General features: G+C 40.5%; 1 protein-coding gene across 2 annotated transcripts; it reads right to left on the bottom strand.

Moving 5' to 3' along the window:
- Positions 1 to 1,301: 1,301 nt before the first annotated feature.
- LOC127349827 (tetraspanin-1) lies at positions 1,302 to 19,983 on the bottom strand. 2 transcript variants are annotated; one of them, XM_051375786.1, is made up of 8 exons: positions 19,734 to 19,983; positions 19,325 to 19,388; positions 14,661 to 14,867; positions 11,638 to 11,712; positions 4,512 to 4,610; positions 3,148 to 3,291; positions 2,151 to 2,234; positions 1,302 to 1,600 (listed from the first exon to the last, which is right to left on the bottom strand). In XM_051375786.1, the coding sequence occupies exons 2-8, from the start codon at positions 19,379 to 19,381 to the stop codon at positions 1,541 to 1,543; spliced, it is 726 nt and encodes a 241-aa protein (XP_051231746.1). In that variant the 5' UTR covers positions 19,382 to 19,388; positions 19,734 to 19,983; the 3' UTR covers positions 1,302 to 1,540. The 2 variants fall into 2 exon arrangements, with proteins under 2 accessions (XP_051231746.1, XP_051231747.1); XM_051375787.1 differs by lacking the exon at positions 11,638 to 11,712.
- Between the last annotated feature and the right edge of the window lie 4,200 nt (positions 19,984 to 24,183).

Genomic DNA, 24,183 nt, shown 5'->3' with positions numbered 1-24,183 from the left:
GGGCCATTCTGATCTCTATTCAGAGTTGAACTATGAGACATAGTCAGCCTCTTTGCTGTCTCTTTTGTTGCCATGAAGTGTTTGCAATTTGTCACTAAACCCAGAGAGAATGTTGTGCCATTAGTGCCTGTACCAGGGCGGTCTGGTGTAATGTGTGCAAGAATTCTTTGCCACCCAATCACCTGCTGCCTTCAGGCTTACTTGTTTGTTTATGGTTTTGTTTTTATTAAACCACCTATCTATTTATTTACAATTATTATTATTAACTCATTATTTTATTTATTTAATCATTGAAGAGTACATTTTTTCATTGTTAAAATAAAGTCTGAGTGGGTTTTTTTATTTTTATTATGCGGCTGGGAACTGCTTCTCAGGCTCCTTTTCTTTGAGTTGAGACTTGGGGAATCAGTGCCGCCACAATAGGAGCAAGACACCCAAACCTTTTGTTTTTGTTCTTCTCTGGGGCCGTTTAGTGTCGCTTTGTGGTAATTTGATGTCACTTTGTGGACGTTAAGCATTGCTTTGTGGTCATTTTGTCTCACTTTATAGTAATTTACATCTTTGTGTCCTTTTGCATCTCTTTGTTCAGTCAGCAGGACCTAATTTCAATCATAATACCAAGAAAATATTCACTCTTGTAGAAAATGACTCTAGATACCCAAAATAACTCCTTATTTGCAACTTTATTTACACACATTTACACAAGGTATGGCTGCGGTTCAGGAGGTAGAGCGGTAGAAAACGTAACACGTGGTTTCGTTGCTCTCTCAGCTTGGAAAGTCGCTCACTGCTATCCGTATGTCAATGATATTGGACAATGTGAAGTGCTTTGGATGTAAGCGCTATGTATATAAATGCATCCACCTGATCAATGTAATATTCTCTATGTTCTCTCTCCTTTTTTAGCTCTGATTTGGTCTCCACCTACTCCTGAGAAAAATAAACAGCCCTTTAGCTGCTAAATGCTCCACTTTCTAAACAAACTAGTCTCTAACTCTCTCTTTGCTGATGGGCAGGTAGTGTACACTGGGTTTATCACAGCTTGTCTGATAGAAACAGAGTCCTGCTGCGGCTGAAAAACATCCAGAATGAACTAGACAGGAAGTGTACTTCAAAATATAACTGGGAGCTAAAAAGAAAAGGTGAGAAGTTTGTGCGGATTCAGAGCTACAAGCGAAACCTTTCATAATAAATGTAGTCATTTGATCCATTGTTAATATAAAATATATAAAAAAATATAAAAATTACTATTGATGAAAAGACTGAATAGTCTCAAGATCCCAAAAAAGAAAAATTACCAATGCTATCTGATATATTTTATTGGCAAATATGAAATATTTACACTCTGCCTGTGATTATAAACCTTTTTTTTACTATATATAAAATACAATCACTGGATTCTTTTCACCATAAACATGCCTTTATATTAAAGCTAAACATTTCCCTGTAAAAAGGGGGAACCAAAAAGAAAGAACACTACCCTGTGATTGTTAAATAATGCAGGTTAAAAATCCCACGGGATCTTTTCCCTGAAGGAGTCTCAGCTGACGCTCTTGTCCAGGTGGCAGTACAGGTACATGGACACTATCATGGCAGCAATCTGAGGAAACAACATAATACAAATGTTCATCTCTTTTTGGATAACATTCACTAAAACCAGGATGACTATTCAGTTAACCCATTCATGTCCACAGTGGAATTGTACAATTCCCTTTAGAGCACTTTAGAGTACCAGCTGAGCTAAGCACAGATCCATTGACATTGTCGCAGTGTACAGTGCAAGTTTTCTTAACACTATTTATTTTCATATAGCCATATTACAAATAACATATAAATTCATAAACACAATGATATTAATCAGTATTTATACATGGCTGAGAAAGCAAGGCACTAGCAGCAGCTCACATGGTGTGTTTGTTAATTAGTAATTTGTTAATTAGACTCATGCTGAGGAAATTTGCCTCCAGGATGTCTGAGGTTCTAATCCTCTCTTGCCAACATGCATGTTGGATAATAAAGTTATTACTAACCCTGACTTCATCCAAAACTCTGGTTTTACATTTAGAGTTTGTTGACCGGGATTTTTACTGGAGTGCACCAAAGTGAGCACACTTTCAAAAGGTTTGTCTTTTCTTTTCACATTATTTTACCTCCAAGACTCCTATTCCTGCTGCGATGCCTCCCACAATGTTGGCGTGTTCTTTGAGGGTCTCCAGGATTTGTTCGAAACAGCCCTGAGGAGTAAAGTGTTAGTCTAAATATCATTATCAGTTCTTGACAAATGTACAACAAATGAGGCATCAGTGGCCAAAAATGAGACATTCACTATATTGCAAACTAATAAATGTTCAGAGCATAGAAATTGCATTCAGAAGACATTCATGTCCCTCCTATATATGTCCATTACTCTGAGAGAGGTGTCTAATAGTTTGTCCATCCCATTTATACAAATGAGGGTTTATTAAATAGTAGGAGTGTAAAGATTTACCAACACTCGTCGAGAAATCGGTTTAACAATACAGATGCGACTACATCAGTATGCGGACCCTTAGATCAATCTAAATGTACCATGAAGTAGTTGATAGTCCGATTCTAAAGTTGTGAATCGGTTGACTGAAGCTTTGCTGCGAACAGCGTCTCCACTAGTGAAATGTGTGAGTGAAGTGTGGCTGAAGAAGTCGGTACATAAACAAACATGTCAGACAACGCTGATACGATTTACAGTGTACCGTCAAATCTAAAGTTTGGAAGACATTTGGATTCTATAAAAAGGAAGGAAAGTTGGACAAAAGTCTTTCCAGTGGTAACACAACAAATCTTAACACTCATGATGAGAAGTCTGTGGATGCTAATACAGCTAGCACAAGCAAGAACATGCAAATAAAGAAAAAAAATAGTTGGGTTCCCTGGCGTTTTATAAAATATATGTATTTAAAAGTAAGCAGTGTCACTTTTATAGAATTAGCTAGTTTAATTTAGAATGGAAACTGTTAGGAACTGTATCAGATGCATCCTATCGTATGAAATCACACTGTATTGTTCCGTATTAAAATGCATCGTCCCAAGCCCATGTATCTGGATACGTATCGGGATGTCTTAGAAAAGATGCACACTCCTACTAAATTGTAGTGGAGTTTTCCATCTCACCTGCACACCGCTGCGCTCTGCCTCGGCTGAGCTGCAGGGGGCGCTGTTGGTCCAGCAGCAGCTGGGCGGCAGACTGCCTCCGTTCTCCTTTTCAAACTTAGAGCCCACAAAGTCTGTGTAGTTGGTGAAACCACAGCACTTCAGCTGGGAGAGAGGAGGAAAACACGCTGTCAACACACAGCAGGAAAACTTTTGAGAAGAGTGTTCAGTGGGTTTTTATCCATCGCCGGTGTGCATTATTGTGAGTAAACTTTTGTCAGTGAAAGTTTACTAAGAGCCTTGCTGCTGCGTGAGTTCATGTTGGCATACAACATTCAAACAGATTCACTGTGTTGTATCTACAGAAAGTATTCAACTATTGCCAACAGTGTTATCTCAAGTAACCATGACACTGTTGCTGGGGCACCATATTGTAAAATAGCAAATAAAGCAAAAACGATTCGCTTGGCCCGATACAAAAAGGTGTAAGTGGGAATATGTGTTTTTTGTATAACGCAAGGTGAGACATTGTTTGTCAGTTTTATTAACGATGTAATAACCATTGTTAAACTGTCACACTATTGAGAATAAAAGGTTCTTTGTCAGCAAGATGGAAGTTCCCTGAGTTACCTTGACTGAAGCTATTGTGTGCAGGTGAGCTGAGGTAAACTAACACACAAAAGTAGACATATTATGCACAGCGAGTAGAGAAGAAATTCTGTTACTGCTTTTGTTGGATTTCAATTCATAAATTTTAACTTTGCCCTTAAGCCACAGGCAGTTTATCTCTTCTGTTTCATTAGTTCAGCTCAGTGAAGGACACAGCAGCACAGAGAGTACATTGAATTATTCTGTTAAATTAAGCCAGTTAAACCCTGCATGTTCCATTCCTTTCCAAGATACTGTGGTAATTTTAAAGTATTTACTATGCTGACAATAACTATAAAATGGCATAGGCAGCATGCAGACTGAAATGTAATGCTGGATGTAATGAATATGCACCACTATCTTATATTGTGCACACATGAATTATGGAATTATTTTATTGGAATTATTAATGGAGGTGCATTCAACAAAAACTCATATTGTTTGTTGCTATTTGTAGATTTAAAAAATGATAAACTGGCAGTAGTTTTGGTTGGAGCACATGTTGTGTAACTTTATGATTCTAATATAATAACTGATAAAAACACTGCCAACATTATACTGTAAGTTAATTAAACTATAAGTTTTAATATTTGTTGGAGAGTCCTTCAAGGCACCACAGATAAGACACAAAACACTTCCTGCATGCAACTAGTTAAGACCTAAGACGTGCAAAACCAGTTCTGAACATGTTGAAAACAAACAGTATGATAAAGTGCAGGTCTTGAGAGATGTTGTACCTCTGTCATGGTGGTGTTCCAGATCTTAGTTACCACAGGCTCACTGCCATAATCTTTCTGTAGAGCGGGGGTCGCCCACGCTTTGAGGATCCCCTCAGCCTGAGGAAAACACACACACACACACACACACACACACACACACACACACACACACACACACACACACACACACACGCATAAGGACTCTCATTGACCTGTATTGCCTGGCCTCTAACTTCAGTGTGAACTCAATTGGAACTTAAGGACAGACCTAGAAGTCTTCACTTTTCAAAAATGTCCTCAGTTGCCAAAAATATCCTCACTTTCCAAAATGTTCGTATTTTACAAAAAAACTATAATTAAAAACAAATAAATCATAAATAATATCAAAAGTTTGCCAAAAATGTCCCCACTTAAAAAAAATCCCAATTTTCCCAATTTGTCCTCATTGTCCTTTATATTGCCAATTTCTATCAAATTTGTCCTGGCTTTCCAAAACTTGTTTTCATCTGTTTAAATTGTCTAAATCTCACCATAATATTTTTACTTTGCTAAAATGTTGCATACCCAAATAATTTCCTAAGTTTTGTTTTCCAAAATATTCTCCCTTTCAAATTACTTAGCCTGGCTCCATCAAAGGTTTTTAAAAAAAAAAAAAATCAACAGTGTTTATTCACAAATATTTTGTTTGCACACACCCTGGCATTTAGGAGAATACGGGACCTGCGGAGGCCCCCGCCACAGTGTCTCACGCGAGCACAAGCTTTACTGTGCTGTGTACTGATAAACCCATGGCGCTTTCCGTGGTGCTGAAGTAGCAGCCGATTTGTATTGACCTTCTCTCTAACGCCCTGCTGTCAGTTTATCTTTGAGCAACCTTTTTGGTGGCAATGACCCCCATATTGATAGACATCAGCCCGCGGACATATATTTGAAGAAATGTGGTCTCAAGGATCCCCATCTGACAATAAGTCTGTACTGTCGATTAGCAGATTTTCGGCAAAGAGTGTGAAACCTATGAACAGAAAAGTAATTCTTACACATTCTCTCATTGGGTTATCTTCTAGCCATTGAAATAATAGGCTGAGAGCCACTGCTCTAAACTATAAATGCTATATTGTAGCCTATATACTCTATAGACCAGTGTCACTTTCATGATCAAAGTGACAAGTAGCAATGTATACAGGCTCCCATCGGGCCATTCTTTAAAAATGACCAAATCTCCGACTAGCACTTCACACTGTCTCTGTTAGAGTCCTGTATGTAGATGAGAGGCCTTATGATGCAAATACGCTTCCATGGATGGATGTAAAAGCACATAACTGCACTGGGGAGCTCTTAGCATCAAAGTCCAACAGTCTCACACATACGCACACACTTAAGTATACACACACAGCACTGTGAAAGCCCCTGAAAATAAAACACTGCAGCTGATTTCACGGGCAGGAAAGGTAATTCTCTTGGAGTCACCTATTCATCAGAAATTAAATAAATCTTCTCTCACACAAAGCACTGGGGAAATAAACAGCCCCGGCTTGGCACCTGGAAAAAAATGAAAATAAATCAAAAATTGACCGGGCCATTATTCTCCATTCTTCTTCTCTTTTTTTATGGTCGTAAACTGGGGGGCATTTACATATATATTGATGCCCCTGATGGCTTTGGTCAGGACACATTTTGTCTGCTATTTGTGTTTATCTAGTGTGCAAAAAAGGCAGGTTGTATTTCAGGCAGGTGGAGAGTCTTTTGTTGTGAAAGAATTCCTTCACGAACACACAGGTTAGCCTCCCCCTTCCTTACCCTCCTCCCTTCCTCAGTCTGTTTTTTCCATTTTGATTAATAATCCCATCGCGTACAGTCACACAAAGACCCATTTGATGAGGAGGGCGAGTGTGTAGTTTACTCTATGTGCACGTGTCTATTAGCTTTATGTGTCTGAAAGTGCGATTTTTTTTTTTCCTCTGTGTGTGTACGCGTGTGTGTACAGTGAAGGGGGCAGGCGTGCGAGATGCCCAAGGGGATGCTGGGATACATGCCACAATTAAAAGTGCCCCCCAAGAAGCTGGGAGAGCGGCTGAGATCAGAGAGGGTTATTACCAGCCGGCTAATTCATCACTGTCACTCGGCCCTGCACCTCACCACATCCCGTTAAACACACACTCGCACATGCTTACACACTGATATGGGCCCCTACAAACACACACGCGCGCACACACACACACACACATATGGGGGACAGACAGGACAAAGCCAGTAGTAACACACAGCACAGTGAGGCGATAACACATCTATCAATACAGTGAACGCCTTCTACACACACGTGATAAAATCTTCAGCTCGTTATTGATCTCTTGTTGCTTTACAGAGCATTGTTGTTTTTGAAATAATTATCAATATCGTTTACTGCGGTGACTCGCCGGCTGCTAATTGGTTATTGTTCTTTAGAGGAAAAGCAATAAATGAAAACCTTATTACATTCAGCTGAGAGTTGCTTTGTTATAAGACAAGGACATGCTTGGAGGCATCCACCTGTTTGTGTGCTTACATACAATTTGAAAAATAATTCAAAAAGCAACTCTGCAGAAACATGAGGGAAAAAAGATGCAATAAAGGGTGACAGAAATAAATATTTTGAAAACACCTTGACATAAATGTTTCTGCTTCATCTACTGTGGACAAAGCCCCAGTTTGTGCCCCTCATTTCTTATCATTCCATTCAAGTCACAGAGCGAAGCATCAGTTGAAGAATCCCTCAAAGACTCTTCTGGCCATCTGGATGAAGAAAGATTCCAACTCCTGCACAATATAAAGGAAAAATATGTCTTTGTTCATATTAGATCTGTAACTTGCAGCTGAGGGAGTATGTGTCACTTTCAACAGCCAGTTGAAAGTTGCCAGGCAGCATGTGTAGCCATCGGCATACCTCCTGCAGACAGTGTTTCTTTTGTCCACCCGACGAATACCCTCGAGGCATCTTGGGGGACCAAACGTGTACATTCTGCTTATTTGACTTGTTTGATTCTCAATATATCCGTCAGTTATGTTTATGTTTAAAATTCCATGATCCCCTTTATTGTAAGGTGTATCAGGACTTTTTTTCCTATAAAACTATGTCCCAATATGAGGACACAGGGTTGTAGGAGGCTATACTAAAACCAGGTTCCAGGTGCCCTGCAGCTCGGAGGAGGAAGAAGAGGAGGAGGAGGAAGAAGAGGAAGAGGCAATGGAGGATGACACCTCTACATGGAGAAAAAAAAAAGGGGGAAATCCTGTCTCCCACACATGAAGAGTCCCTGCCATTTGCCCAGAGGACCGTCTGCAGCCAGCCTGGTCCTACAAGCCTGGGGCCAGGTCTATGGTCAGGAGGAGGAAGAGGAGGAGGAGGAGCCATAGCCAGGGCCCTCCAGAAAGCAGAGGCAGTGTGTCTTGTGCCCACAGCGCAGAAGGGTGTGGACAAAAGTGTGCCAAATGTGGAGCACATGCATGTAAAATGCACCTCAAATCTGTGGTTTATGCCTTGAATTGTGAACACACGACAGTACATATGACATGTTATGACAAAAAGGGCATAGAAACATAAAAAAATATAAAAAAAATAAAAACTTTATATCTATGGTTAGGTCTCAATTTGTTGAAAAGATTTGATGCTGTGAAAGTGAAGAAATATTTATATATGACATTTTTATTACACTTTTATGAGGGAACATTTTGGGACCCAAGGTTAAAAAGTGTATCTTCATTTTAAAGGTGCCTCAAGGGTTAAGTCTTATATTCCAACACAGTATCACACCAAAGGTGGTCCACTGTGGCAATGTCACATTTTGTCACATAAAGGTGTAGCAATGTCACGTTTTCAACATTTCAACAATATGCAACATCTTTTCTCACAGTGGTCTCCTGGGTGAGAGTCTGGATGGACTCTTCCACCCCATTACCCTCCCTACACTGACTATCACTGGTGACTGTCACCTTTTACACTGCTCCTTCATACACTGATAGTTTATTCTAATGGATTGGCTTGTCTATTACACACTTTGGTGTGATTCACATTTATTTCAGCTCTGTTTTTGTCCTCCAACAACTCATGAGAAAAACATCTGGCTCATCTAATTGGCATTAAAGGAACCACACGAAGCTGGTTTAAGTCCTGTTTCTGAGATCAATCTTAGTTTGTACATGTTAACGGTGAACCCTCCATGCATGCCAAAGTTAGTCATGGAGTTCCACAAGGTTCTGTGCTCAGACCAATTCAATTAACCTTATACCGTATATGCTTCCGTTAGGCAACATTATTAGGAATCACTCCATTAACTTTCATTGATATGCAGATGATACCCAATTATATCTATCGATTTGGTGTCATACGAATAAAATTGAATTAAATTTAGCTGCTATAATTATTGTGTGTCCATGTTCACCAGCTGCTGCTGCTGGAAAGACTGAGACTGAAACAGAAACAAAACAGCAAAACCAAAACAATGAGCTGAAAGATGTTAAAATGCTCCATTTAGATGAGGGAAGTACAGCATTGATGATAATTCTCTGTGGGTTCGTTATGCATGACCCCTTTCACACACACAATCATTTTATCCATTTTTGGTGGTATTGATTGGTGCAGCTTTGAAGCAAAAGTAATTGGAGTTAATCATCTCACATTATGAGATATTAGAGCAAACAGCAGTCTGTATTGATTACGTTTTGGGAAAACATTCCTTTACTGTGCATGGAGGTCGGTGTGATTCATTAAACGCCATATCACATCTCATTCATCCACTATGAAGTCCATATCAGTCCCAGTAATAAATCTCCACCCTGGCCACTTCCGATTCACTTGGCGGAGAAAGAACAACCATGACCACTGACGGCCTCTCATAATGCCTGCTGGAATTGCTTATTAAATCTCAGTTATTCCGACCACCTGAAGGGTTATTGGCTCTTTGGTTAGATGAGCTGCGGGGGCCGGTGGCCAAAAGGCAGATTTATGCTGCAGATAAGAAGAGCAGAATAGATCAATGCTTTATTTATTGTCTCCTTTCATTGTCTATGCCTCTGTCTCTTGCTTATTGACACAGGCAGCTATATATATGCATATTAGATGTATATTGCCCATATTCATTATTCTTATGCTATTGTGTTTACTGTGTCTTATCAAAAGCAGGAGATGGACAGCTGCTCTCACACACTCATATCCGTGATGGAACTGACGGTGTCCTTTGTGTTTGAAATGAACAGATGATGCTTAAGCTAACAAACAGAGCGTTAAATTGACTCTAAACCATATCTATGATCTCCTTAAGGAAGACAAATATATGAGTTATGTCTTGCATTTCATTGAGCTTTAGACAATAGCTCTCTCTCTCTCTCTCTCTCTCTCTCTCTCTCTCTCTGGCTGTTGTCGATTCACCTCTCACCAGCTGCCGTTTACATCACTTGCCTTGGTTAGCTCTGCTTTTGTAAATGAAAGGCAAGAGATGGGGCAGATTTATCTCAACAAAACTGCCTCAGCAGCAGCAGCGCTCCAAACTCAGTGTCCAAGGACACACACACACAAAAACACACACACACACACACACACACACACACACACACACACACACACACACACACACACACATCCTTGTGTTAGTATATTTGTGGGGACCAATCATTGACATAATGCATACAATTTGAGCTTCTCTTACCCTAACCTTAACCACCACAACCAGTACGTAACAGGGCAGCAGTAGCTCAGTCCATAGGGACTTGTCTTGGGATACGGTGCCAGCAACCAGAGGGTCATCTCTCCACATTTGTATGTCCATGAGCCCTGTTTGTGCATGTGTGGTTTTAAGGATTTTGTTATTGTTTATATGTGTGTGAAAATTCAACGGGGGAAAAAACCAGCTAAAACAGCCTTTTAAACTTCTGGGTCCAGCATTTTGGTCCCCACAAAGCTGTTGGACCCAACAAGTATAGTGGCCCCACGAATATAGTAAAACAAGTCCCAAGGATTGGACAGAACCAGATTTAATTTGATTACTGAGAGAAAGAATAACTTAGAAACACACAGGTGTTTTTCCACCAAATTGCACAATGCACAACAACCTGTAGAATATGACACACCCCCTTTGGTTCCCAAGGAAAACCAGCTATTTTTTGGTTCCAGCTGGGAAACAACTTTTTGGTTTCTGAACCAATTTATTTTTGGTCGAAATGCTCCACAACGGTTAGGTAAGCAAACTAGGGACCTGTACACGTTACAAAAAAACATAATTCTTGTTGTTTCTGTCTATAACTGAGTACTAAAAACTTGCAGTGAAATTATTTTAAACTGTCTCCAACAAAAATCAACAAGAATTTTCTAGTAACAGTTTATAGAAAAGTAGGGCTGAACACCGAATTGATGCTCCCACAGAAGATTTGGGGCAGGTTGAATGTTTGTGCAGAGTGCAGCTGCTGCTCAAACTGGTTTACCAACAGTATCAGCGCAGACAAACAAAATTGCCAGGCAGTGCAGTCTGCTCTCCTCTGTTCATCAGCTTCTCCTTGCAGATGGATGCTTGTTAGATTACCTCTCTTGCTCCCGGGGACTCTGATACAACCTCTGATTGGATAAAAAACTCCACTTTCTACGTTCTTTATTAGGATCCCAGTCTCCACTAACCTCCTTTTACATAGCTCATTTGAAATCCTTGTAATTATTATATGTGGCACTAAATGGAAATGGAGCACATGTGTGTGCATGTGTGTGTGAGAGAGAAGGAGGGGGGCACATATGTAAATAGGCTGTTTTGCATATAAAATGCTTTAGCTTCAATATTCCAGAATAATAAATTGCTCAAAGTTAGAGACAGCGCACACGGCCCCGGGCTATTCCAGAGTCATTAAGTAGCCGAATGTAGTGAGGCGGACATAAAGCCAGTAATTCAATGATGGCCGCAGCTATAATGGAGAATTTACATGGAGATAAAATCCAGAGAGTGGGACGAGGAGGTGAGAGGGTGACAGAGAAAGACAGGGAGGGACGAGAAGCATTAGGAGACAAAGGAAAGGGAGTAAAGAGGAGGAGTGGTGGAAGAGAAAGAGGCATGGGAGATTGGTGGGAGGAGGGCAGTGCGATGAGGCAGTGAATGAAAAGAAAGAGGATAAGGTGAAGTGGGGAACTTACAAATGAGGAGTAGGCCAGAGCCACGACTCCGGCTGCTACTTCAGCGATGAATATGATGAGGATGATGGAGAAGAACTGCAGGGAGGGAAGAAGAGGAGAGAGTTTTTTTCTTAATATGAGAATCTTTTATCTTTTATCAAGTAGTTTTCCAAAAGTGTAAAAAAGGTCAAAAAGTCTGATTGAAAAATATTTTTTTATTTTGTAATTTGTCAAGCAAAAGTGCCAAATATTCGATGGTTGCACCTTAATTGTGAAGAGTTGATGCTTTCTTGTTTGTCATTTCCAATAGTAAACTGAATATATTTAACCACTATTTGTCACTACTAATAATATGAAATAAAATATAATGTAATAATAATACGAAAAAAGCTTTTTGTTTACTCAAATCAAATCATAAAAAGACAAATTAAACAAAAAGGTTTACTCTCTTAGAACTCATAGGTCATATTAAGCATCAGTTGTGACAACATTGTGCTCGCCAAGTTAAATGTTCACATCTGGAAACAGGATGTAACAGTATAATGAAGTCAGATGGGTCAAGAAACACGAGCAGTCAAACAATAAAACAGGTTGGAAACAAGCCACTTTACTCAGATTATCCAAACCACTTATTTGGAGGTCAAAATAAAAGTGAGCACACCTAAAATATTTGTAATAATCCCTATTCTGGAAAACTGTTATAACTTTACTACAGTAAGCAGGCTTAAGTAAATCAAAGTTAAAGCAGGAAGTTGGTCTGTAAACTGTGATGTTTACCGCAGACATTTTGGGTAATAATTTGACTTTCACCTTGGTGATCTGTGTGGTTGTATGCTCCTGTTTTGATGTTGTTCAAGAGACACATCACATGTTCCCAGATCTCAACTATATATAAGTATAATGTTTTTATTACTGAACAATGGCCAAAGTGAGAAAATCAATATGTAAATAAAATACATGAAACTGGACCAGTTTAGTTCTATTTCAGCTTCTCACATTTTTAATGACCTTTTATACATTAAACAACTGATCTAACGATATAAATAATACAAATAATTTTAGGTTGCAGCCCTAGCTCAGAATAAAAATAGATTTAGGTAAACCAACATCTTGTGGTGTACACACAATTGACATCCTGTTTTCTGTATAAATAACATTTCATTATATCTTTTTTTTAATCTCTGGAGTTTCTTGTTTATTTGGAAATTGGGAACACACCTTATGCATTTATATTTGCATGAAAAGACACAGGTGTGCGTTGCTTAATGTCATTAAGAGCAGATTCCCTTTTGTCAACATTTGCTCTTATTAAGACTCCAGTACCAAGGATTGGCTTCTTTATTAAAGATTGCATTTGACCTAACAGTCCAGAGCCTTTCTCAAAAACCAAACTCTGAACAAATAAATAACTTAAACTTCAAACTCAAAAAAGCTTATTCTGAGGTTTGTAACCCATCTGAATATCCAGGGTCCGGTTAAACAGCTATTGTTGTACCTAACAATCACACACTGTTGATAAAGCTTGGCAGATTACACAGAGGGACAATAAGGACAGCCGGAATGACCTGTTCTATCAGCTCATCCGTTCTTTTTATTCAGTCCATTACAGCTGTTTCTCCCGTGAGCCAGCGTCCTGCGCTGTCAGTTGCAGGATCGGCTGCACCGTCATCATTCAACTCAATGGGAGATGTGGACATGATCGGGGCTCTATGGGGGGAAATGAGTTGTCTGTGCTCCTCATTAGACTCACTGCAGTGGACTAAGAGGTAGTTAGCGCCGTCGTTAATGAGCATAATAATGTACACTGTAGTGTTCGGGGGTTGGTGGCGTTGCTGATACGAATGAGGCGGGAGGGGAAGATGTGAATATTAGCTGAGTTGTTGATGAGCTCAGTGTAAATGCAATGATGGGTGAGATATTGAATGTGGAGCAACTAGATGTGAAAGCATCTCCTGAAGCCATGCTTGATCATCTGTGTTGTTTTACATTGTCAGTGGTTGAACTCTTTTTAAGGGCATCAAGTCACAATACACAAGTAGATGACTGAAATGTACCAGCCTTACTACATGGTAGTTTTACTGTATACACACCTTGAGAAATCATCCGTGTTAAAATACATGGAGCACAATTGCCTACTTGAACATCCAGCAGACACATTATCATCATCATTTGTGTCCACCTGATGAATGTAAGTCTTATATTTGCACTCATCGTAGTCTGATCTCCACTTACTCCTGAGGGAAATGTCTGGCTCTTTAGATGTTCCACTTTCTTTACCAGCTAGTCTCTAACTGTGTTTGCTGTTTGGTGATGGGCAGGCAGTCTACAGTGAGTTTACTGGAGCTTGTTTGATGTAGACAGCTGCTTCTTCTGAACCAGACAGAAAATATCCTGCAAAACTAGAAGCTACAAGACACTAGAAAGCTCAGTAGAGCTGCAGATTTGAAGATAATTCTGAGTTTGTCATTAAACATGGTCATTTAATTTATTGTTAAGAAATATGGAGTAGTGAAGCTTTGTACTCAAGCTCAAGATGGATTTTTCAATGTCATTGTTTCGAACATTGCGGTGTGGCTGCTTATTAAAAGTATGTTGTTAACGCAGCTAGCTAACGCACTATTTTTGTATGGGGTTCAAACTGACATCAGAACTGACCAGTTCTAGTTACACCATATATCTATTATTAAATATACAGTTGTGCACTATTGAGCTAAAACTTGAAAAAAGGTGTCCGGAATCAATGCCAGGCAGAACTCAAAGGTGTTGTCAGTAATTCTGGAGAAAGATAGTTGAGTTTAATTCCCATTGTTGTTGTTGGGTTCCAAGCCTCTTTGTTTCCTATTTACCACCAAACCAAAGCGTTGGTATTTGACAAACTGGGAAACTCAACAATCAATCATTATTGCTCAGAATTTACATTGCATTGCTGCACACGACCCAATTTCTGCTATCTTGGGCATGTTGGTGTAGTAAACCTCAACCGCACGAACAACTTGTCTCTGCACCAGTCTTGACACATTCTCAACCAGGTCTCTTACACCTACCGTGAGCAGCAGACACTTGCTCTCTTTGTGGGCCCCACAACAGCCAAGAAGCCCCAGCAGCACCAGCACGACCCCGATGGCGATGCAGAAAAAGCCCACGTTGACGAACTGCATGGCTTGGCTAGAGAACGGCCCCAGCAGATGGAGGAAGGAGCCCCCGTCTACGCTCACCCAGATCCCCATGGCCAACAGGGTCAGGCCGCCCAGCTGCAGGAGGATCCAGGAAAACATCAACATACATTTTATGCAAGAGCATGTTGGCGGCACACAAATCCCCGGCATTTATGGAAGTGGGACATTGACCAGTCAGCTTTACCGGGGATGTAATCCACACTTAACAACGGCGAGTAAAATGTCAATCATTTGTTTGACTGGCAGTCCTTCAGGTGGGGTCAACAGCTCTCGGGAGGTAATAGGTTTTGAAAATGAGAGGCCATCTTACATCACTAACCCTCTCTTACTATTACCTTTTAGTGACACCATGACACACCTCAATATCGTTCTCTCCATTCAGAGAGCACGATTCCTTTTGCGAGGCAGGGAGAGGTGCTGCCCCAGGCTTCCCATTACGTATCGAGGCCAAGCAAGAACCTGGCCTCTTTCTACCTTTCTGAACGAAATGAATGCCCTTTTCCATGACGGCCGCTACCTCCCCACTCATGTCAGACAGGCATAATGGACACAAATCCATTTAGGGATCATCTTGTGCCAGTGGATAAAGTCAGCCTTGGGGTGTATACAAGCAGACTATGGGATTATAGCATGGACAGTCAAGAGGGAAGATGTCCTCTAAAGACACAGGAAGCTTTCTTTTGTCAGCTCGGCAACTAAATTCTGCAGGTTTAAGTGGGGACATAGTGACAAGGACTAGACAACCCATATTGAAAATCATGGTATAAAATATTTTAAAAAAGGAGGAAAATATAACCCTTTTATAATATAACACTTTTCAGAATAAAGGCTCCACTGCAGTTAAGGCTGACAAAGGCCACAAATTGATCATTTACAGTGATTAAACTTGCTTGGTGATCTCTGTCTCTTCGCCTTTTTGGTTTTCAATCATTTCATTAGGGGACACTGAAGTGCATTCATAGAAATCTATTGAGTCAAAACCTGTAAGACCTGCTCATAGCTGACAAAATCAGAACTATGTTACATGTTTCACATTACAGTCTGGAAATCACCTGATCCCACTGTCATTATCTCTCTCTGCCTCCTCGTCTGTCCACCTCCGACCCTCACTTCTTTTTCTTTTCCACCCTTTTATCCTCCTCTGTCCCCTCTGTGTATTTCACCCTGCACTCGTACTGAGTGATTTCTTCTTTCCTCCGACTCTGCAGAAACCATGTTTGAAACCTGATATTGTCTGTCAGGCTCCATCAGACTCATTGCAGTCGGGGGCCCCACTCTGCTCCACATCAGGCCCCTGACACTCCACATCTCCCGTCAGACGCTGACGTCTCCCACGTGGGATCCTTCTCCCCCCTCTTTTCTTTGTCTCTACCTTTCCCTGCCTTGGTCTTATCTATTTTTTATTCTTCATTCTTTCTGGGGTTTCCTTGTTCTCATCTCTTGAACCTGTTCAGTGCCATCACTTCACTGTTAGCTAAATGTGATACGACAAGCATATTCCCCCTCTAACTCCATGTGTGCCACCATCATCCCTCACCAGGTGTAATTATAGCTGGCACACTGTCTTTCCTTTTTTTTTAAGACTGCTAATCCCTTTAATGTTGTGCCATATGCAGGTGGATGTCAGTGGAACATCCACATGGAAAAAGGACTGGAAGTAAATCGGGTTTTGAAAGAGTAGGGGGAAAAGAAGAAACATCGTCCCATCTATGGAGATGGGAAATATAACCTATTATGGTTAGAGGGGAGGGAATGAATAACATGCTGCAGAATAGGAGGCCATGGCCTCCAGAGAGGGGGAGGTGAATGGAGAGAAGAGATAGAAAGATACAGAGGGAGCAGAAAAGAGAACGGGCCCGTCCCACCCCAATTGAAATGGAATTGGTTCTCTTTGAAAGGGCTGGAATGAGAAAGACGTCAGTTGAGTATAAAACCCATCTTCATGGGTCATATTACTGGGAGCAGACAATCTGATTAAGTCCTGACACTCGACCATGGATCTGCAGAGCATACATGGAGACACTTATAATTTCCAATGCATTTAGATCGGTTCCAAGGAAACGGCAAACCAAAGCCTCCCAAAAGAGGAAGGATGTACACAAAATCACAAGGTACCTTTTTGCATACTTACATACTACTGTTACAGTCCAGCCTCTAATGGGCTACATTTTAGTTTCAGATATTAAAAGATAAAATGATTAAAGAATTGAGAACAATCAATAACAGTGCATGCTTAAAATGACTACAGCTTCCTCAGCTTGTTTAGATAAAATTTGCGTGCTTTACTGAAAAATAAATCAAAAGTCATCTTAATTGCCAGTTTATACTGCAGTTTGGACAGCCCCCTCTAAAGGCACCTACTGTACAAGCTCATCACATCACTCGCCACACCAACTGAGTCTTGGTTGCAACCTGTGTGATGAATGCATGGGGAATTGTAAGACATGTTATTATGAAAAAACACGTCATCAAAAATTCTACACCCTCAAATTTAGGCTTTTATCCCATGTCTCACTTTCCACGTGTTGAGCCAATGTCCCACATTGTGATCAGTTCTAGTTTTCAAAAGTCAAATCACTGCAGGACAGATGCTTTTCTAAAATCTGGCTTCCATCCAATGGCTGTGAAGAAAGCATGGAAGGCTGTCATCACAGGGTTGAGTTTGATGTCAAACTGCACACACGTGGGTCAAGTGCAGGTTAATCTTTCACTGTCTTTGCTAAACTATGCCCAGCAGGGAAAATTGTGATCACCACAAACTCACAAGCTATGCAGATTTAAGCGGAATGTGATGGAAACTACCACAAAGGAAAGGACATGCATCTACAACAAAGACGTTATAAATAGAGATAATGATATAAAGGTTTTAGACCTCTCAGCATTGGTAACGTGTCCCACATTGTCCCACACAAACATACCCTTTGTCTCACAATTTGTTTGTTGAAGTCTGGTCACCCTACTGTTTGATTGAAATCTTTGTTGCCAATCAAGAATCGTTTCTCTCACTTTTCTCAGTCGGGGTCTTTTGTCGGGGACAGCTCAAAATCCGACAGTGTAAAGGTAGTTTCAACGTGACTTCCTGGCCTTTAACTGCAGGAGCGTGAAGCTTTAGTGAATGGTCATTAGGGAGAATTCAGTTCACCTGCTCTGACTGTTACCAATTCTCACCTTCCTTTAGCTTCCACCCTTTTGGCTTGGTTTGGTTCTCCTTTTTGCTTTTCTATTTTACTGAAGTAAACACATCTTACTGACAGTTTACGTGTGGTCTCCTCTCTTACATCCCAGAACAGACAAACCAACAGAGTATTCACCAAATGTACATATATTTATTACATATAAAAAAGAGAAAAGAATGATCTATAAAAAGTACTGATGCAAATGTGGAAATGGAAAAAATGTTACCATCAAAAATGTAATCCTATTAAATAATCTCTATTTTGTCTATTATATGTCTTTTTTTTCTGGAACTGTAATGGATTATAGTTACCTGTTTTTGTATCCTGATTATCCTGATTGTATCCTCAAGCCTGCAAACCTGCCTCTAGCAACGCCCGTAGCATTTTTCACAAGTTTTGCAGCCACCATAGCTTCTCCTACTCGCTTGAAAGGCTGAGCTGTATTCATCTGATTGCAATCTGCAGCTTCACTGCTAGATGCCACCAAATACTACCCACTGGTCCTTTAAGTACAACACTCAAGTAAACATACTTTGTTACTGTCCACCCATGGGGAATCAAGTTTCACATTCACATAAGAATATTGATTCTTACTTACTAAATAGATTTTTCTCCCCTGGCCCTATAGACAACACAGGTTATTTCCTCAAAAGATAACTCGTCTAAATGCAGATCTACGATGGTAACGTTGCAACACCAAACTTTAAAATGCAGCTGTGGTGGCTTTTAAAGTGTTTTAGCGTCCACATTAAAGCATCGTCTTTATGAGCTGAAGAGAGTCATTTTATCATGGGGGGGGGGGGTTTGGGGGAGCATCATAATCAGTGTGCTGCTGTGACTTTTAGAGCTGTCGCACCAGATTTATCAAGCAGCGGCACTCAGGCAGAAATGGGAAATGTGAGGAAAATGATGACATGTGCTGGGAGCTTCATCTGTGACAGCGGGAGCCCAGGTGGCCCGACTCGGCAGGCAAATTCAGCTTACCCTTGCCAAAGTTTCTCTCCATTTCACAAACCACATTAGATATCAACATTAAGCGGACAATGTAGGTGGCAAAATTAGAGCCTTTGAAGTTAATGAGATGAAAATTGCCGCGGTGGGGAGAAAGTGGAGGAGAGAGGAGCATCATTTAGGTCTTCTGGCTCAGTGATCTGAAATGTTTATGTAATGTCTGTTTGCATTGAAAGGCAGCGTGAAATAATTTTCTATGTGTTGAAAGCTATTGTTTGTTGTTTTTAATTCACACACGACTTTTCATGTAAAGCTTTCACACATTCAGTAACCGCCCCACCCTCACCCAAGACCCCAACCCCCTCTTCATATATGAGCGTGCAATCAAATCGGAAACATACTCACAAAGATAAGCAAGTTGAACAAGAACATCATCAATTTGACGAATGTGAAGCAGCCCATTTTTAATCTGTAATAAAAGGAGAAGATAAATTATAGCATTTCTTCTTTCATCAGCTTCTATCTCTCATTCACACACACACACACACACACACACACACACACACACACAGGGCAACAGAGTCTACGTGGCCAATCTTCACACGCATGCTGTGCTATTACATCCAGCTCACATCCCAGCGAAATTACTGTGAAAATTACATCGCTGACAATGAGTCTTAATGATAACACACACAGCTGTGAGAAACAGTAAAGATATCTGTTAATGGGAGATCTATAGGGGAAGGAAAGCCATTTCACAAAGCAGTGTTTACTTGTGGCAGAGACATTAAAGCACAGAGAATACAAATCTTACCCTGCTAGTCTTTCTTTATGTCCAAAGTAGAGCAGATTTAAACCAGTTCGTGCCCTGGGTTTTGGAAAGAAAAACTGACCAAAAAAAGCAACTTAAAAAAAGATCCTGCAGCTCAGGTGTTTCCAGGAGAGCCGAAGAGAGTGCAAAGATGACTAAATATATCTGTACAGTGCTTATGTCCACGCAGGTAAAAGCCTGTGGCGGAGATCAGAAATCTGATGAGTGCTTTTCCTCAGGCTTGCTGGTGGAGTGAGCCCAGGACTGGGTGTGGTCCCGGTGGATACAGGTGAATGTTGTTCAGGCACAGGTACAGAGGCTCGAGTGGCAGCTCTGACCCCTGCAGGTACACAGTGACACAGATTCACAGCACAGGGCCTCTTCAGGGGATTTGAGGGGTGGAAAGATGGACATCTAGAGTGTCTCTGCTATAGAGCTGTCAGATTCTGAAAGGACAAAAATAATCCTCAAAACTTGAGACAGGGGAGTCATATGAAGAGTGAGAGGTGAAGTGATATGTTGCACAGTATTTGTGAAGATGTAGTCATAACCTCTTAGTCTCTGAGTCTGTCAAGTTTGTCATTTCTTACAATGGTGTCATAATGTATGAAACAAGGACAGTAAGTACTCTTCAGTGTAGCTCTTTGAATTGTTCTCTTACAAGCCACGTGTTGTCACACTGGCTTGCATTTTGATAAGAAAATAATTAATTAAACTATCATTGGCAAAACCCCTCCATATCTCCACTCACTACTCAATATCTCCAACAGGGTTCCCACTCCAATCCTTTTCCAGAACCTTTCCAGGACATTTTACAGGAACTTACTTGACAATACAGGACAGCACTTGCTTCGTCATAACCTTGAGTCCTAGAATAATTTACCAACTGTGGTAGGCCAGGTATTGACACATTTAACTCCAGTTGTATTCCTCCTTCTTAAACGATGCAGGGTTCATGCTTTAGTGTCTCAGGTTCAGTACAGTTAAGTGGTCAACATGTGTGGGACACTCCGCCGTTCTCACAGCACAGCTGATATTTCTGCAGCATCTCCGGGGAAAACAACAATTATTTCCAGGATATTTGTTCATTTTAATTGGCCTACTGTATATATTGTCTATAGTGTATTATTGTTTTCTTACATCTTGTAATGCAAGAAAACAACATGTTTCTATGTTTTTAATTGCTTGTATTGCCTCCAGCCACTGCCTCTTGGCCTCATTGTAAATGAGAATTTGTTCTAAAAAAAACTAAACATATTACCATAGTAAGTTGTTGTGGATGTTTTTAAGTTAGCAACAGTTGGATTAACACAGATTCAGCAGACAGAGAGCAACATTATCGTCCCAGCTGATTGTTCACTAAAGCCCTCTCCTACACAGCAATTGCCCGACATTACGCCTGTCCATGACTGTCACATCCACTGTATCATATTTCCCAACTGTATGGAAGCTGTCCTGGATGCTATAAGAGTTATATTAGCTCTGTCCTGATCTGTGTGGAGTTTCACACTCCAACAACCCAAGCCAACATTACTTGAGATAGCATTACTGTTTCCACATATATCAGTTATTCTGCATCCTAAGAGACTTGAAAACTTTTCTAACACAATAATTCACAGTGAAGTGCATATTCTAAAACCCTCTGTACAGGATTCTCATCATAAAACAATTGGCTGTGAAAAAGTCTGCTAATATAAAAAGCTAATATTCTCTTGGTTGGCAAACAATAAAATAAAAAAATAAAATCTATAAGTGACTGTTTCACTGTCGTTTCACTTGATTGCCAGCTGAGAATACTAAGCTTGCTTTTGTCTACTTCTGTCTAAAATCAGAAACACAGAGTTTTACTAGTGCGTGTGTGTTTAAAGGCAATTATGTCGTTAATATGCAAAATAAAAAACATGTACACAAATATCACACTTTTTTTGTGTTTTAAAAAAGTAAGATAATGACACGGACTGTGCGTAGTTGGCTGAACACATGCTTTACATGACAAAAGATGGAGGAAAGTGTTTGCTTTAGCTGATCAGCATTAGCTGCTTCATTCATGCTTCACAATCACTGACTCATTCTTCAGCAGCTTAGCTACCAGCTGACGAGTGACGTCCAAACATATTCATAACAGTGTATGTTTCCCACTATTTATACATCAGTACCATGACAATTATTCTACAGGCCTATATTCAAACCCCTCTAGTTGTTTGTTCAGGTTTTCAGTAGATTATTGTACTATCGTTATATAAAGTACAGCAGACTATTGTCCTGTATAGTCTCTAATTGCTGCCTTATAATTACTTTATATTTATGTGTGAGCTTGAGGTTTGACCACAATTATCATGCATCCTGATTGTCTATTGTTTTATTTTAAGTCATCAAAGGAATAATCATTGTAGACTGAAATGCTCCACAATAATCCATATTAGCCAATGTTTCTATAAATCTTATGTATGCTCATAAAAACTGTCCACTGGGGAAACAATACTGCAACAGCATCCACTCTGGACCTTTGCCTCTGGGTCTGTGACTGCTTTCTGCTGTCGACTCTATTGTTCATCTTTACTTCCTTTGTTCCTCTGGCTCCTGAACGCTGCAGTTGCCCCCGCTGACCACCAGAGGGGAGTAGTGAACTGCATAGGGAGCTGTCATGAGCCTCCTCTCTTCCTTGTTGTCCTGCAGCTTCAACTGGTGATCAGTGCTCCTCTGAGTGGAGGAATGTGCTCTTCTTTGTCCAGGAGCAAGGGAAAGAAAATAATTAAAAACTAAACTAAAATACAAATGAGTTGCTCTTTGTGGGTTTTTTTTGTCATCACCATCTCATGATGCTTTAGTCACATTTCTAAGCCAAGTAGATTGTCTAAATAACAACAATCTAAAGCTCGAAGTAAAAATTTGATTACAGATGTTGTTGTTGCATACCTTGCATCCTTACAGCAGTATTTTATGGGTGAGGGGAGCAGCAGGAGATCTTCCTTTGTCTCGTCACTCGTTTCTCCCAAAGATTCTTCTTGAGTTGAAGCCCATTTACACTGAGCTTCAGGCAAGAGAAGAAAAAACGCTTTGAAAAATGGCAGAAGCCCTCCGCCCAATGCCACCTTCTTGGAGAGTTGAGCCCATATCAGCTGAAGACTTTCCCAGTAATATCACTTTAATGGCCTTATTGTGAGTTATGACAATCACACCCACACCGTCATTAACCCACCGGTCCTTAATCTCAGCGAGAGGAGCACCTGTCAGGCTTCGTTAGCCATTAAACCGTTAATAATCTCAGCCAGCGTGCAGGCACACACACACACTATGGCCAGGGCGCGTGGAAAAAGAAATGATTAGACGGGTGCTTTTTCATCACCTCTGATGAAGGCAGTGACGGGCCGCGGAGATCTCGGGTGAGATGGAGAAGGTAAAAAACAAGGGTCCCTTAATGAGGTCTGTTAGATTGAGTATTATCAGTGGCCCTCCAGGGCAGCTGCCACAGTTATACATCTACTGCTGCCGGGCGCTTGCCATTACATGTATACCTTGTAAATCCCATGTGAGCACTGATTCATTCTTTAACTTGATTTTAAGGTTGATATAATATCACCCAGTATGTGCTCAGCAGCTTTAATGGTCCTAATGCTCATTAAAAGCTCTTTTATCCTTGGTAGAGTTTCTGTGACTCATAGTAATCAGCCGGGGGAATGAGGAATCACTTTAGTTCATCACTCAGCAGCTATAATTTGTTGACGACACATGAAAATCTCTTATAACTCACATGTTGTCTGAAGTTGTTTCAGTATCCTCCTGGAGCCACATCCTTCACATATATTTTATAATCTTCATGTGTCAGAAATTTCTATATAATGGAGAGTTCTGTCCATCTATTGCATGTCTGTCTGTCCTGGGAGAGGGATCCCTCTGTGGTTCTTCCTGTTAAATGTTTTTTTTGGGGGGAGTTTTTCCTTACCTAAATCAAGGGTTTAATTGTAAAGCCCCCCGAGGCAAACTGTGATTTTGTGGCTATATAAATAAAATTGGACTTGACTTGACATGCTTTTGTCACTGCAATCCATTTGTTTGAAACCTGAATTAATTATTCACATGAATAATTCATACCTGAAAACTGCAAATGATACCCTGAAACTGCAATCAATATACTTGCTTAGGTTTCATCCTTCAAAATTAGTGCCTTTGAATTTCTCATTAATTATTATTTTGCCTTTATTAGAACTGACAGTAGAGAGAGGGTGTAGATGGGGAATGACATGCAACACAGGTCCCCAGATGGACCAGATGGAGCCAGGGGTGTTGCTGTTCTTGGTTGGCACCTTACATCCATTAGCTACCAGGGTGCCTTTAAACTCATGAAGGGCATCATGTGTACACCGCTGGTGTATGATGCACATCTAAACACCCCAACCCATTGAAGCCCACACATCATAACTTGTCAGAATTCACAATTGTTGCTTCATCTCTC

This window comes from Dicentrarchus labrax, unplaced genomic scaffold (assembly GCF_905237075.1).
Source record: "Dicentrarchus labrax unplaced genomic scaffold, dlabrax2021, whole genome shotgun sequence".
NCBI classification, from domain to species: domain Eukaryota; kingdom Metazoa; phylum Chordata; class Actinopteri; family Moronidae; genus Dicentrarchus; species Dicentrarchus labrax.
Note: the sequence above shows the minus strand (reverse complement) of the source record. Positions and strands in the feature narration are given on the sequence as shown.